Source organism: Zonotrichia albicollis, chromosome 31 (genome assembly GCF_047830755.1).
Source record: "Zonotrichia albicollis isolate bZonAlb1 chromosome 31, bZonAlb1.hap1, whole genome shotgun sequence".
Taxonomy (NCBI): Eukaryota; Metazoa; Chordata; class Aves; order Passeriformes; family Passerellidae; genus Zonotrichia; species Zonotrichia albicollis.
The window spans coordinates 2920761-2935863 of NC_133849.1; the positions used below are offsets into that span (position 1 = coordinate 2920761).

At 53.5% G+C, this 15103-nt stretch overlaps 1 protein-coding gene across 1 annotated transcript; it reads left to right on the forward strand.

Moving 5' to 3' along the window:
- The first annotated feature begins 665 nt into the window (after positions 1–665).
- On the forward strand, positions 666–8611 carry LOC102072754 (uncharacterized). Its single transcript, XM_074530048.1, has 3 exons — positions 666–815; positions 6297–6362; positions 7086–8611. Exons 2-3 carry the CDS (start codon positions 6341–6343, stop codon positions 7838–7840), a joined length of 777 nt encoding a protein of 258 aa, XP_074386149.1. The 5' UTR covers positions 666–815; positions 6297–6340; the 3' UTR covers positions 7841–8611.
- Positions 8612–15103: the final 6492 nt, after the last annotated feature.

The following is a 15103-nucleotide window of genomic DNA, read 5'->3' on the forward strand; positions in this document are numbered from 1 at the left end:
TTAGTTGGGATAAGCTTAGGATTGTCTATTATATTGTTAATTTGGAACTGTAGGATGCTACAACGAATAGCTGTGCTAACCTCTTTGTCAAATGTACATGGTAAAGCGCTAAAAGACACTTATTGTCGTGGAAATTTTCCTTAAGTAAAAGAATTTACTTATTTCCTAGGAAAGGGGAGAATGAGACAGAATAAGGATCCATCCTGAACTAGGTAAAGTGTCTAGGAGAGGTGAAGGGTCTGTGGAGCTAAAGCTGAAGGAGAGGCCGCATTCCAGAGACAGCAAGGAGACAGAGAAAGAAAAACAGAAAACCGCGAGGTCAACCTGCCCCCGACCTAGGAATTCCTTCGATAAAGAAGAATTAGTGCTAAATGTCGCGTGGAATGAAAATGTATGAACTTAATTTGAAACTGTATGCATATGCATTTGGAAGGGGGGATAAAAAGGGGACTCGGAGTCTCCAGGGGCACGCACGCCTTTTGGGAGGCTTGCGTCCGACGCGCGTCGTAATAAAGGCATACCGGGCTTTACAACTTTTACAAGTTTTGAGGTTTCTTCCTTTCTCCGCAAATCACCCTGAGAGCGCGGGGCGGGGCTGTGCCGTGTGCAGAGCCCGCCCCTGGCTGGGATTGGGCGATGGTGCCGTCAGTCGTGGTTGTGGAGCGGGGCGGAGCAGGGCCCCAGTGGTGGGCTGAGGGCGGCTGTGGCTGGGCAGTGGCGCCATTGTCGGGGAGCGTGTGTGCGGGCCCGCGAGTGGCGGCAGCGGCCGGGGCACGGTGAGGCGGCGGCGGAGCTCGGAGGCGGCCGCAGCGCAGGTGGGAGCCACGCTGGGTTGTGCGGGGGCTCGGGGCTGGCTGCGGGCCTCGGGGGCGGCAGGGGGCTCGGGCGGGTTCGTTGTGCCGTGTCCGGCTCGTGTTGCCGCTGGCGTGAGGGCGCTGCGGGAGCGGCTGCCCGCGGTCTCCTTGCGGCCGCTGCCTCGGCAGGAGCCGCTGCCGGAGCAGCGCTGGCTCGGCCCGGTTGCTGTGGCTGGGACAGAGGGGGCTGCCCCGTGCCCGGGGCTGTGCGGGAAAATTCCCGTGGCCGGAGGTTTCTGTGCCCAGAGGAGACAGAGGAGTCCTGTAAAAGTGACTTTATTGCTGGGCAGAAGGAGAGGCCGTGGGGCATTTGCCGTGCACTCTCTGCTATTGTTGTAGTTCGCAGCCTCCTTTTTTTCCTCATTTTCCCGGCCTCATCTCCCTCTCCCTTTGCCCACTGGCTGAGGTATTTGGAAGGTTCAGACTTCCCAACTGCATGTCCTTGTTAATGTTCACCCCCACTTTTGTATAACAGCCGATATTCACGGCTCTGTTAAGTTTTTATTTTTTTCAAAATTCAGGAATTTTGCGGGACTTTCTGTGAGCAAAATCCATGATAATTAGTAACATTTATTGAAGCTGGTGGTTTCACGCATTACTTCCTTATCTACGAGTCCCTGGCCCCTCGCTCAGCTGCTGAATGAGCTGCACTCTCAAGGTGGGGAGCACGGTAAAAAGATGAGAGTTGCTGCAGCACATCCGAGGAGAAACAGCATTCGTTTAACCCATGGTCTGCCAGGGAGCCACAAAACCATGACCCATTCCCATCCTTCTCATGTTTGGACCAATACATGACCTGCTTTTTTGTTTCTGGTGTTGTTTTTTTTTTTCTTTTCCACCACTTTTGCTTTGTTATCACTTTGCCAACAGCAGTTTGAGTAATTTAATTTTCCACAAATTCCTCTTTTGTTTGCTAACAGTTTATCTGATCCCATCCCATGGTGCAGTGTTGTGTTCCTCATTTCAGTGGATTGGTCGGCAGGAAGGTCAGGAGCTGGAGCTGTCTGGTTGGTTATTCCGAGGACAGCTTGTAATCTAATGATGCCACTGAAATGAGAAATGGGTTCTGTGGCTCCTGGTATGAATTGGTTTGGATTCCCAGGGCATGGTCCATGGTGTTGTAGGATTTCTTCCGGTAGCCTTTCAGGTTTTCCCCATTTTTGGCCACTCTCTCCTGCCAGGGCTGCAGCAGTGGCAGCAAGGCTTGGCCCCAGTGGCTGGAGATGGCAGAGGAGGGTGGCCAGGATTGCAGAGGATTCCAGGCGAGGATCTGTGGGCAGGCGCAGGGGCTTGGCCCGCTGTGGAGCCCTGGCTGCTGCTGCGTTGCCTTCAGGGCAGGCTCAGGGGCGGCCTCCCATCCTCCTGCTGCAGGCGGGAAGTGCAAATCTCCGGGGCTTCAGAGCCCTTGAGGCCAGGCTGAGGGGTCCCCCCGTGTTGAGCTGTGCTGGCGGCTGTTTCTGGCCTCAGGGACACTTGGCATGGGCCCCTTGGCCACCAGTGGTGCTGCTTTGCACTCCTTAGGCAGGAGCCGATGTCCTGGCTGGGTGTTGGCAGCAGCAAAGTGCCAGGGCAGGCTCTGTGCCAGCCCAGCTTGCTGTAGGAGAATATGCCTTGATATCTGCTCCAGTGGTTGCTGAAGCAGTGAGAATTGCTTTTGCCCCCCTGTTAGGTGCCATGGTGTCAGCAGAAGATATTGAAGCCTTCCTGCTCAGGGCATTTCAGTGCCAGGCTCTCACAGGCACCCACAGCTGCGCGGGTTGAACTGAGCATGGGGCGGTGACCTGCGCTGTGTCTGATTCCCCTTCCTTCCCTCCCCTGGAACAGGGTGTTGCTTTTAGACACCACTTGTCCTGGTTGCTTCAGAGTACTTTGGAGAGGCTCCATATCTAATTTTCCCTCTTTCCCTGGGCCTGCCCACACTTCTGGATTCACTTCAGCTTAGGCCTCGTCAGACATTTGACACAGAGGTACAACAGAACCGGCCTCTGTATCCCTTTTTATAATATTAATGTGTGTTACGAGTTTAGCGATCAAATCCCTTCCCATTAAACCATGGTAACAATTAGGAGCAAATAAAAATTCACGCATTTCAAATCCATCTCCCAGATCTCCTAACAGTGATTGAAATGAACATAATGAATGTTCATTCATTAATGAAACATATTTTTAGCATTTTCCCCCCCTTAGGTCTAAGATTTAGAGTGGATTTAGAGACCCCTTGTACATCAGGAGATGCCTCCTCTCAATGCAGACCCACCCTGAATGTTCTCAAGGGCTGCAGTGTGGAGGGTCCCTGGTGTGATGGGAGCTGTGACAGCCCTGGCAATCCATGTCCAACAAGGGGTGGACTTGCTGGTGCTGAGGGTGCTGCTGTCTGTGCTTGCAGTGTCCTTGTGCCCTGCAGCTGGAGCCCTGGTTCCTTGCCAGGGGCTGTTTGGGTGGGCTCTCCCCTGCCGAGGAGGGCAATGCCTGTGCCAGGTGCTTGTGGCCGAGCCCGTGCCCTGGGTGCTGGGGCCCCCTTGGGCCCTGGGGTTGATCCCTCAGGGGCTGTAGGAACTGTGCCCTGGCCTTTGCCTTCAGCTTGGCCTTTTGCTGCTCCCTTCTTGCATTCACCTGCTGTGCCTTTGTGCCCAAGTGCTGCAGGGCCTTCTTGTGCCCCTCCTGCAGCCCCCTCAGTGCCTGTGGGTGCTTGTCTTGCTTTACAAGAGAGGTGTCTGCTCGGGAAGGCAGAAAAAGCCTCTCTTGGAATGGAGAATGCAAACCCCCTCCCTCTTAATTTTTAGACTAGTGAAATGAAGGGGCTCTCAGGGAAAGATATGGGAATAGGAATACCAGTTCTTTACGAGTGTGTACAATAAAGCAAACAAACAGCAACAGCTGCGGCACTGACAGCAAACAGAGCCCGGAGCCAGTCCCGGCCTTTGGGCTGCGGCGCTTTCCCCTTGGGTGCAGTTCCGGGCACGGCCGGCAGGGGCGCTGGTGGCTCCCGCGGGGCGGGGCAGCGCATCCCTCCCATGGGAACCTCTCTGAACAGAAATAGAGCAATCCCTTCATCGAACTCTTTCACTTTTTTACCTTCTATGGCCTTTCTCCTGTGTTTTGGGAAAGAATTTGGAGAGGGCTGCCTTTAAACTGAGCTCCTAGTGTTTCGATAAGGTGCTTCCTGTAGAGAGAGAGAGTTTCCTTGAACAGCCGGAGCTGTGGTTACCAAGGGGACGTAACTCAGAGCAGGACGGGGTCAGGGGAGGATATCCCGCCGAGGCTCGGTGGGAGTGTGGGCAGGGTCTGCTGCCGGAATCGGCAGAGGGGGATGTTCCCGTGGAGGCCGAGGCGGAGCGTGGGCAGCCCCCAGATGGCTGATGGCGGCTGATCCGGCAGCTCCCGGCAGAGCAAAGGCAGGTGGGAGAGCCCGGCAGCAGCGGCGGTGCCCAGCGCAGGTGGCACGGGCAGGGCAGGCGGGGATGGGATGGCTGGGACCCCCCCTGGGTGCGGTGGGCGCGGTGAGCTCGGAGCAGGCGGCAGGACAGAGCAACCCCCATCTTGCCCAGCATGGGCGGCAGAGCGGCCGCGGGCCAGGCAGTAGGAGCAGGGCACACAAATTGAGCGACAGCGCCGGGGCAGGTGGAGCTGCCCTGGGCAGTGAGGCCGCACCTGGGATGGAAAGCGGGGCAGGCGGAGCTGAGGCGGGCAGCGAGCCGGGACCCGGGACAGGCGCCTGGGCCGCGAACGGAGGGGGCAAAACCTGCAGAGGATCCCACTCTCTTTCTGATTTTTCCTCTTGTTCCCTTCCCTTTCATTTCCCTTTTTTCTCCTCGGAGGTTTCTCATACTTTAAAAATTTTTATTCTTCTAAAGTCCTCTGTCTAACATATTGCATATTCTCTTCTAGGTAAAGGGGTTTTTTTACAAATAAATCCAGAGCCTAATAAATCTAAACTTCTGCTTGGGTACATTGAAATGGTTGATGAGCTAACTCAGGACCTCCTAATGTTGTTTTTCTCATCACCTTTTTATTTCTCCTTTGGCAAATTAAGCATCTTTCAGTTACTTGCTTTGCAACTCCAAAAATCCCAGTGCACCCATACTTCCTTAAAAAATTATCGCACAAAGCTTGAGCACCCCAGTGGGTTTTCTGATGCATGTCTTCTAATATTTTCTTAGAAGCACATTTATTAAGTAATTGTCTTCCATCAAGAAGTTTCCATTTGCCTGATTTATCTTTTTCACTTTCTGTCGTGTCTGAATTTTTTTCTTGGCTTCCCTAAACTTTGGAATTTCCAGTTTTTCCTCGTTTGGAGTTAATATTACCATAACTCTTTCAGCTCCATTTTCTCCTGCATCCTTAGCTTTGTGATGTGCCCCCACTTTGCCCAGTTTGCCTCTCCTTTACCCCGGGCCGGGTTCCCCCGCCCGCAGCGGCTGGAGCAGCCGAGAGCCCCGCGCTGCCCATCCCGACCTGTCCCGGCTCCATCCCCGCTCCTGCCGCGGCTGCGAGGGCTGCGGGAACGGGGCAGCGAGGGTGTGGCTGCTGCTGGGGGAGGAGGAGGAGGAGGGAAGGGCAGGGATGGAGGGGGAGGAGGAGCAGGGGGAGGGGGAGATGGAAGAGGAGGAGGAGGTGGGGATAAGACAGAGGAAGAGGAGGATGGGGAACGGAAGGGGAGGAGTGGGAGGAAGAGGAAGAGGAGGGACAAAGGCAGATCGAGGCTGAGCTGAGAGAACCACGCCTTCGATCCCTGCCTGAATTTGCAGCCCCCACCTGTGGGATCATCGCCCCCCCATTGCACCGGTGAGCGGGGAGGGGGAGCTCAGCCCGGATATCCCGGGGCGTCCCTGGGTTGGGGTTTTTGGGGGGTGTTTGGAGAATGAAGCAGTCCAAGGCTGAGCGGAAAAGGCCCCTTGGGGGGACATCGGGGGGTGGCGGTGGCGGCTGCCGGCAGAGGCAGCCTGGAGGAGCAGAGCCCTGTGTCCCCCAGGAGCCCAAAGTGGGGAGCCCAGAGAGGGGGGAGCGCCGCCATTGGCGGGAGCCTGAAGAGCCTGGAGAGGGGCAGGGGGGACTCCTTGGAGCCGCTGCAGCCCCGAGCAGAGAATGAGGGGAGAAGGGAGCCCGGGAGCCCAAACAGCCCCGGCATCCCGAAATGGGGAGAGCGAAGCGGGGGGAGCTTTTGGCATTGCTGAGACTGCCAGCAGCCTGGGCAGGGCGGGCACCGAGGAGAAGGGGGACCCCCAATCCAAGCGTGACCCCAACAGCTGGGACAGGGGGGAACCCCCGAACACCAGAGGGGAGGGACCAGGGACGGGGAACTCCTGGGAGGCTTTTTCAGGGCTGAATCTGGGTGTTTGGGAGGTTTTTCTGGAGCCCAGATGGCCGGTGACTTGTAGAGATGGACTTGGGCAGAGGGACCTTCAAACTCAACATTCTCATCCCTTTTTTTTCCCAAACCAGGTATTCCCTTTGCCAACTTCTGGGAGGCTGCGAGGAAGAGGAAGATGCCCTGGGACACTGGGGAAGGTGAGGAGGAAGTCAGTGTCTCTGGATTCTTAAAATCAGAGGGTTTTGGGAAAGCTGCAAAAGACAAGCCTCAGAGACAGTAGAACTGATTTGAGCTTTTCAGCAGCTATAAGATTGGTCAGCAGAATAATTATATAAGAAGTAGAAATTAAGGAGAAATAGAACAATGGTCTGTGTGCATTAACGCTTATCTAGAATAACTCCCTAACCTGTGGAAAAGTGTATCTAGCAAGATATTGGAAAGTTCCAAGCTTAATAATGGAGCTCTGTGCATTGTGTTTTAAGGCTTACAAACAGGTATTGTATTTGAAATAAGCAAGCATTGTTTTAACCGTCAATGTGCTTATAGTGCTTGGATAGAACTACTGTCAATATGCTTTTGCTTTGCATGATTGGTCAGAAACCTTTTAAAGTAAGTTTTAACGTGAAATTCTTTTTCTGCTACCTGTGATGTTAGCTGCTGACATCTTCCCGTTGTCATAACCAAGTAATGAGGCAGATGGTTGGAAAATCACACAGCTCAGGACGCATTCCTAGCAGTCCAGTCCTGTTTGTGATTTGTGCACAGCCCCGAGCTGGCGATGAGTGCCCCTTTCCCCTCTGTGCTGCTCCATCTCCCAGCCCAGCACGGCCCCGGCTGCAGCTCAGCTCTGGGGGGATCTCCTTGCCCTTGCCTGTGGCACGGAGGCAAATCCCATCCTGTCCTTGTCCTTCCTCCCGCAGAGCAGGAGCTGAGCATGGAGAGCAGGGAGGACAAATGCCCGTGGCAGAACCTGGTGGAAGAGGCCGTTTTGAGCAGCTCCACGGCGCAGGAAGCACACGGGGAGGAAAAGCCCTGGAGATGCCGCATGAGGAGGGGCTGCAAACGCAGCCAGCGGGGATCTGAGGGGGAAAGAGCCAGCCTGGGCCAGGAAGGCGGCCGGAGACGGAGCCAGAGCTCGGAGCTGGTGCTCCATGATCAGCTTCATGATGGGGAGAAGCCCCACACGTGCGAGGAGTGCGGGAAGAGCTTCAGGCGGAACTCCGAACTGATCAGGCACCAGAGGATCCACACTGGGGAACGGCCCTATGAGTGTGGGGAGTGTGGGAAGAGCTTCAGAGAGAGCTCCAGCCTGATGAGGCACCAGAGGACCCACTCTGGAGAAAGGCCGTACAAGTGTTCCGAGTGTGGGATGTGCTTCAGCCAGAGCTTCAGCCTGATCAGCCACCAGAGGACCCACACTGGGGAGAGGCCCTATGAGTGTTCCAAGTGTGGGAAGAGGTTTAAGATCAACTCCCATCTCCTCCGGCACTATCGGATTCACAGAGAGGAGAGGCCCTTCCGCTGTCCCGACTGTGGGAAGGGATTCAAGCACAACTCCACCCTCATCACCCACCGGCGCATCCACACAGGGGAGAGGCCCTACGAGTGTCCCCAGTGTGGGAAGAGCTTCTCACAGAGCTCCACCTTGACCCAACACCAACGGAGGCACCACTAAGGGAAGCCCTGCGAGTGCCCCGAGTGCGGGCAGAACTTCGTGTGCTGCTCCAGCTCCATCCCCCACTGGAGGAGGCACTTTGGGCACAGCCCTGGTCACTCACATTCCCTGTGATCCATGTTGGGAACAAACCTGTCTGCTTCGCTTTTTGGTTTGGCCTCTGCTTCACATTCATCCTTTAAAAACACTCAAAACTGGGTTAAATGAAGGAAATTGATTGAATATATCTGCAGTTCCATAATTTCTCAGTTGTTTTAGGGGGAATTTAGGATTTGGGGACACGTTCTGTGTGGAGTACTGCTGTTGCTAAGAGGCAGGAATTTGATCTCACCTTTCTTGTGTTGCTAAGAACTCCTTCCCTGACCCAAACCCCAACTCCACCCTTGGCATACCCTGTAAAAATTCCATGGCCCTGCCTTTCCCCTACCTTTGGGGGTTAAGAAGTGGATTCTCAAAGGATCAGCCCTATTCCCACTGTATTCCAAAGGATCAGCCTCATTCCCTGCTGGATTCCTAGAGGGCAAAGCTTTTCCAAGTGGATTCCCAGAGGATCAGCCCTTTCCCCACTGGATTCTTAAAGGATTAGCCTTTTTCCGACCAGATTCCAAAAATTTCAGCTTTTCCCACTGGATTCCCAAAGGATCACCCTTTTTTCCACTGTATTCCCAGACTGTCCACCTTTTTCCACTCTATTCCCTGAGGATAAATATTTGCCCACTGGATTACCAGAGGATCAACCTTTTTCACTGGATTCCCAGAGGATTCTGACTGTGTCACTGGTTTTTTTTTGTTTGTTTGTACTACTGCATTTGTATTTCTAATTTTTCCTAATAAAAAACTGTTATTTCTACTCCCGTATCTTTGCCTGAGAACCCCTTAATTTCAAAATTAATTAATGTAATAATCATCACCATCATCAAAAGGAGGGGGTTTTCATTTTCCATTTCAGTGGAGGCTCCTGAAATGGGGAGACACCCCCAAGGACGGGCCATGTAAAATAGTTCCGGAAAGATGTAGATTAGTTTATGGATATGCATGAAGGTCTATGAATATGCAACAAGCTGTTGTAATTAAACCAGATTAATTAAGGAGTGTCCCTGAAAATAACTGGGGCTTCTTGGTGGCCATAACAACCTTTGCTTTACGGTCCTTTTCTCCCATTACATCAGCCTGTTGCATATTAATAGGCTTTTCGCGTATCCATAAACTACTTTACATATTCCAGGAACAAAATTGGCTTCATCCTGTTTGGGGGTCCCATCCCCCTCCCAGCTCAATTTTGGGGTCCTGTTGCCTTCTGATACAAGGCAGGCGGCCTGGTTTCAAGAGACAGCACGGCGACCCATTCTCCAGGGTCGCTCGGGCCTAAGAAACACGCTAACACCAACGTGGTGGACGATCAAAGGCGTTTATTATCTCTTCTCGTGGGGTTTTAAAGTCTAAGGGGCTTCTACGTTTACCATCTATGGTTAGTAAGGGATGGAAAGTTACTGGGTAAATGGAAAATTACTGGCATGTGGTTTAGGGGGCTACATTACTATGTTAATTTTCTTATCTAAGGGAACAGGGGCCCTGTCTTCCCGTAACATCGCGAGATCTTCCGAACGCTTGGCCCTATCTGCTACATCTCCCCCCCCTTTTTCACAAATGAATGAGGTAGTCATATACATAGGTACTGAAATGAGGTATAAGGTTGTAGTTCGATAAGGAAAAAGGGGGTTTGGTAAATCTGAGTAAGTTTTCGCCAGTCAAGTTTAGGACTTGTGGCTGGCAGTGTGCCCTGGTTGGATTCGCCGGCCTATGAACAGGATGTTGGCCCATTCCAGGCGGGTCTGAACGAATGAGACCAGCTTGTTCAGCAGGCAAGGTCCGAAGGTAACCGCTAGAAGCAGCAATGCCAATGGACCTATTAGGGTAGAAATCAGAGTGGTTAGCCATGGTGATTGATTGAACCAGGATTCAAACCAGCCCTGTTGGGCTTCCCTGTCCTTCTGCCTCTGAGCCAGTCTGTTTTGGAGTTCTGTCATGGAGTCTCTTATGACTCCTGTGTGGTCTGCATAGAAGCAGCACTCCTCTCTCAAGGCGGCACACAGGCCCCCTTGCTGCATGAACAGGAGATCCAGACCTCGCCTGTTCTGCAAGACCACTTCCGAGAGAGAGGAGACTGACTTCTCCAGGAAGAAAATGGATTTCTCAATCCTTTGCAGGTCCTCATCGATTGTCATTTGCAGGTGGGACAGTCCTTGGTGCTGTGTCGCTAGGGCTGAGACACCCGTTGCCGTTCCTGCTGCTCCTAAACCGAGCAACATTGCGATAGTTACACCTGTTATTATTTCTCTTTTGTGGAGCCGGCTGGGTTCCTCAAAAAGGTGGTACACTTCTTCGTCTGAGTGGTACAGGACCCTAGGAACAATCAGAACTTGGACACAGAAGTCGTTAGAGTCATCAAATTTGGCAAGGGACACACAGAGACTCACTCCAGATCGCTGGCAAACCCACATCCCCGGTGCAGATGGGACTACCCACTTATTGTTTTTCCTGTTAGGCTTGACAACTTTGGTGCAGACGTTGCCTCTCCGCCTAGCTAGGGTTGCATTGCCAAAGCATCTGCCCTGGCCTGTGACCTGACTCAGGGTGATTCCTTTGCGAGGGGTTTCCCATCTGCACTGGTGAGGGGCATCAGCTGTGGAGTAACTGAAGGGAGTGTTTAAAGTGATTCCTTCATAAAAGGGGGGTTTGACATCGTAACAAAGCCAGCAGGATTCGGTTAGGTTAGGGTTGGATTCATTCAGGGATATAAAGGTAGCTTCTAACATACGAAGGATTGGGTCTGAGTCCGACCTGGCGGCGCGGTCTGTCTGAAAGGCTTCCGCATGGCCAGTTGGGACTTTGCTGACTCCAGTGGGTAGGGTTTTAGGGTAGGTTGCGTTTTTCCCTTTCGGCATGCTTTTAATCACTTTGTTTGGTCCAACCGCTCGGGGCGCCAACGGTTGGAGCCTGATAATTCGCACATTTACTCTTTCTTTTGATCCTTGAAGGACTACTGTCCACGTTCAGCCTATGGCCCAACTGGGGTGATGTTGCTGCAAGACTGTCATGTTATAGCTAGTGCATTTCCAAATTTTTGGGATTTTATGGTGATTGCGATAAAAGCTTCCCTGGAGGAAGACGGGTGTTTTGCAGCCGCTGGGTGCCCAGGTGAACTGTAAGAATTTGTCGGGCTCTTGTGGATCCCACCCAGGCCCCGACGGTCTGGCATCTGTAACAATGGTTTCGCAGCCCCAGTGCCCACAATATCCCCACCCTGGGTGATTGCAGTAGCTTTTTCCTGGGTTTGAGGCTGGGCACCAGTAGGATAGGTACATGTGTGTGGAGTGTGGGGAATTGGGGTCTACCTTTGGTTGTCCTGGAAACAGGTCGGTAACGCGGAGCACGAAGGATGGGGTGTTTGGTGTGGTGATTTCCCTGAGCACCTTGTCACTACTAAGGTGACGTATGACCCACCTGAAAGGCCGATGAGGGTAGTGATCTGGGCTGGCTTGTCCTCTGGCAACAAGCCCCAACAGCAAAATCACACAGAAACACCGTTGATGCTTGGGTCTCACCCGTGCGGGTCTCTCGGGCGCTGCCTGGTGGCTTGGTGGTCTGTGACTTTCCTCTGGGATGGGCACGTACGCGTCACGAGGACGTCCTATGAGCATGTCCTGTAAACAGAAACTCGCAATTCTCGTCAGTCTCATCCTGCTTGTTATGAAGGTCAGGCTTAATTGACTTAAGTGGACACCACCTGACTTTGCCGTCCTTTTTGACAGCCGCATACCCTCTCCCCTAGAGCATCAGCCTCCAGCCCCGTTCCCATTCGCCCAGCTCGTTTCTAATTACCACCTGTGGGCCCTCCTCTAGCGCTTGGGTGGCCCAGTGCTTTTGAACGGGACTGTTTGTTTCATCTCCCCTAGGGAACTGATTCAGTGCTAGCAAAGCGGTTGCCAGCATACGCACTTGATCTCCCGAGGGAATGGCATTGGCAAAGCCCTCTGCCTTTGCCAATACTTCTAGCTTGGTTTTCAGGGTCTGGTTTGCTCTCTCTACTATGGCCTGCCCGGTACTGTTATATGGGATACCTTGCACTAATGTGATGCCCCATTTTGAGGCGAATTCCTGTACTGGTTTGGAGGTGAAATTGGACCCGTTGTCCGTTTTGATCTGCTTGGGGATACCAAGCCAAGCCATGGCTGTCAGCCAGTGCTGAATTGTGGCCTTGGAGTTTGTTTTGGGGTGCTGTGTGGCTATGATTGTTCCACTATAAGTGTCCACTCTCACTGCAAGCCACGCTCGGGGCTTCAGAAGTTCACACCAGGTGAAGTCCGATTGCCAGATCTCTGAAGGCTTGAGACCTCTCGGGTTGACCCCACAGGTCCATAGGGGTGACTTCTGGCAATGAGGACAGGTGGCTACCACGTGTTTTGCATCTGCGGTCGGGATCCCGCATCTCTTCGCCAGTGCTTTGGCTCTGATGTGGAGCGACTCGTGCAGTTGACGAGCTTCCTGCAACGTCCATACGCCTTTTGCTGCGGCGTCCACTTTGTCATTGCCGATCTGGAAGTAACCTTTGACTGGGTCGTGGCTGTTAACGTGAATGACTGACACAGTGCCCTGTCGCGAGGAGAGTGCTTCTTCCAGCATTAGGGCTGCTGCTGATGTAGACACTCCTGGTCCTGCCATGGGCTAGGCAAAGCCTTGCCATGAATATAGAGTCCGTTACTATGTTAAGGTGTTCCTCTTGGAAGAGTCCGCACGCCAAGACGACTGCTGTTGCCTCCAGCTGTTGCACTGACAGTGTGGGGTCACATGCTTTGACACAATGCCATTGCTCTCCTGCCTGCCACACTGCTGCTGAGGTTGAAGTCATGGAGGAAGCGTCTGTGAAGACCGTTGGTCCTGGCTGTGGTCGGTCCATGACCTTTGGCGGTATGTCCATGTCGACAATGGTCAGCAGCTTAGTCCAGGGTGGTTTGGAGGAGTAGGAGATTTCTCCTCCGAAGCCGGTGAGAGCAAGGGCTAGGTACTCTGATATTGTGGCTGACTCCGTAGTCGGTTGCTTGCGAAATGGAAGGTGGATGCTTGTCAGCTCAGTCCCTAGTTGTTTCAAAGCGAGTTTCCTGCCTTTCATGATGAGGTTAAAGATGCATTCAATTCCCAGGGAGAAAGCACGAGCAGGTCTTCCGAGAACCACCCATTGAATCGGTCGGGCCTTTTCAGAAGGTCCTTGAGCCAGTGCTCTCACTCCCCCCGTCGGTGTAAAGTGAACGTATAAGTCCAGTGGCATGGCTGGGTTCCACCTGGTGAGTGTGCCTGTGGACATCTGGCTTTTGATGAAGTCGAGGGAGCTCGTTGCTTGCGGTGTCAGCTCCTTGGGTTCCCAGGGGTGCTTTCCTTTCAGGAGGTTATATAAGGGGTCCATGACCTCAGGAGGGATCAGGATGATGTTGCGAAGCCACTGCAGGGATCCCACCAGGCGTTGCACGTTGTGTAGTGTTTTGACGTCTCGACTGACTTTCGCCTCGGGGGGTGTCACGTAGGAGCTTGTGATCCCCACTCCCAGGGAGGTCACGCAGGGATCCTCTCTTGATCTTTGCGCTTGCGATCTCGAAGCCGTTGGCCTGAAGGGTTTCCGTGATTGTGGATACCAGGTGATCTACTTCGCTTGCCGATGGAGCTGCTACCAGGATGTCGTCCATGTACTGAATTATGATCACGGTGGGATGGGAGTGTCGAACTGGCATCAGTGCTTTGTCCACGGTGATTTGGCATATGACAGGGCTGTTTACAAGTCCCTGTGGCAATACCTGCCATTGGAAACGGAGATTAGGCCGTTCACCATTTCGGAATGCCACGGAAAAGGCAAATCGTTCTCTGTCCTCAGGGTGCAGGGGTATTGAGAAGAAACAGTCCTTGATGTCCAGCACTGCGCACGGCTGCCCTGCGGGAATGGCTGAGTTCGTGGGTAGTAGTGTCTGGACTGGACCCATGGGTTGGATCGCCTTGTTTACCTCTCTCAGGTCGTGGATGAGACGATAGCCTTCTCCGGACCTTTTGGGGATCACAAATACAGAGGTGTTCCATAGGCTGATGGAGGGTTCTATGTGACCTTTTTGTAGTTCACGGTCGACCAGTTCCAGCAAGGCTGCCGCTCGAGGCTCTGTCAGGGGCCACTGCTCGACCCATGCGGGGTCTGATGATTTCCAGGTCAATTTGATCGGCAGCGGAGGGTGTACGGCAGTGGCCCTTAGGATAAATTTGTAATCCGGAATCCTAGCATGGAAAGAACGTCCCTTCCTAACAGGGGTGGAGAATTTTGCAGTATGTATGGGTGGATCACGACTGTCTGTTCTGGTCCCTTTTTCGTGTGGAGTGTTATAGCCACCAGCTGCGTGCTTTTCCATGCCCGAGACTGCCCTCCCACTCCGTTCACTGGAGGGACTTCTTTGAATTGCCAATGTCTGGGCCAATGTGCTTGGGGAATAATCGTGCAGTCTGAACCCGTGTCCGCCCAGAACTGTAACCCTATGACATGGGAATCCTGATTGCCATAAAGCTGGCATGTCCCCCACACCATCAAGGGTTCCCTCCCTATTTTCATGCCCAAGGCCACCCAGGGATCCCGCTCTGCGGCGTTTCCTGCTGGCCCTGTACCACCGGCGCAGGTTGTGGCAGTGGGGGGTGCGAGGGTGCTGAGGGTGTTGCATAGCTTTGCCATTGCACCGTAGGCAGGGATGCAAAATTGGCTAATCCCTGTGGGGGGATAGGATATGAGGGTCCCCTGCCCCACTGGGGGTTGCTGTAGCTGGGCCGCTGCATATTCCAGATGGGAGGGGGCTGGACACGGCCCGGCTGCCCCCCCCCCTCCCGTTTCCCTGAAGCCTGGATCTGCATTCCTTAGCCAAGTGCCCCTTCTTTCCACATGCCCAGCATGGTCCCCTAAGTCCCCCTTGGCGTGGTGGAGCAGCTGCTGATAGGTGCCTTGGCTGGGGCAGTTTACTGCCAGGTGGCCTGCCTGGCCACACTTAAGGCATGCCATCACACTGGTTTTTGCAGTGTGAACTGCTGCTTGGATGGGAGCCAGGTGTTCTTCCTTTGTAACGTGCCTAATCATGGTTGCTGTATTAGACTCGGGTGGCAGTGACCTTAAAATGTCCTTGGTGGCTGAGTTACACTGCTGGTGCAGGCAGTCTGCCAGCACAGGACCCTTAGCCTCCGACGGCA

Excerpts from the sequence above, each read along its gene's own strand:
- LOC102072754 (XM_074530048.1), top strand. The coding sequence starts at position 6,341 with ATGCCCTGGGACACTGGGGAAG. Across the intron at positions 6,363-7,085 it reads GCCCTGGGACACTGGGGAAG|AGCAGGAGCTGAGCATGGAG; the intron begins GTGAGGAGGAAG and ends TTCCTCCCGCAG.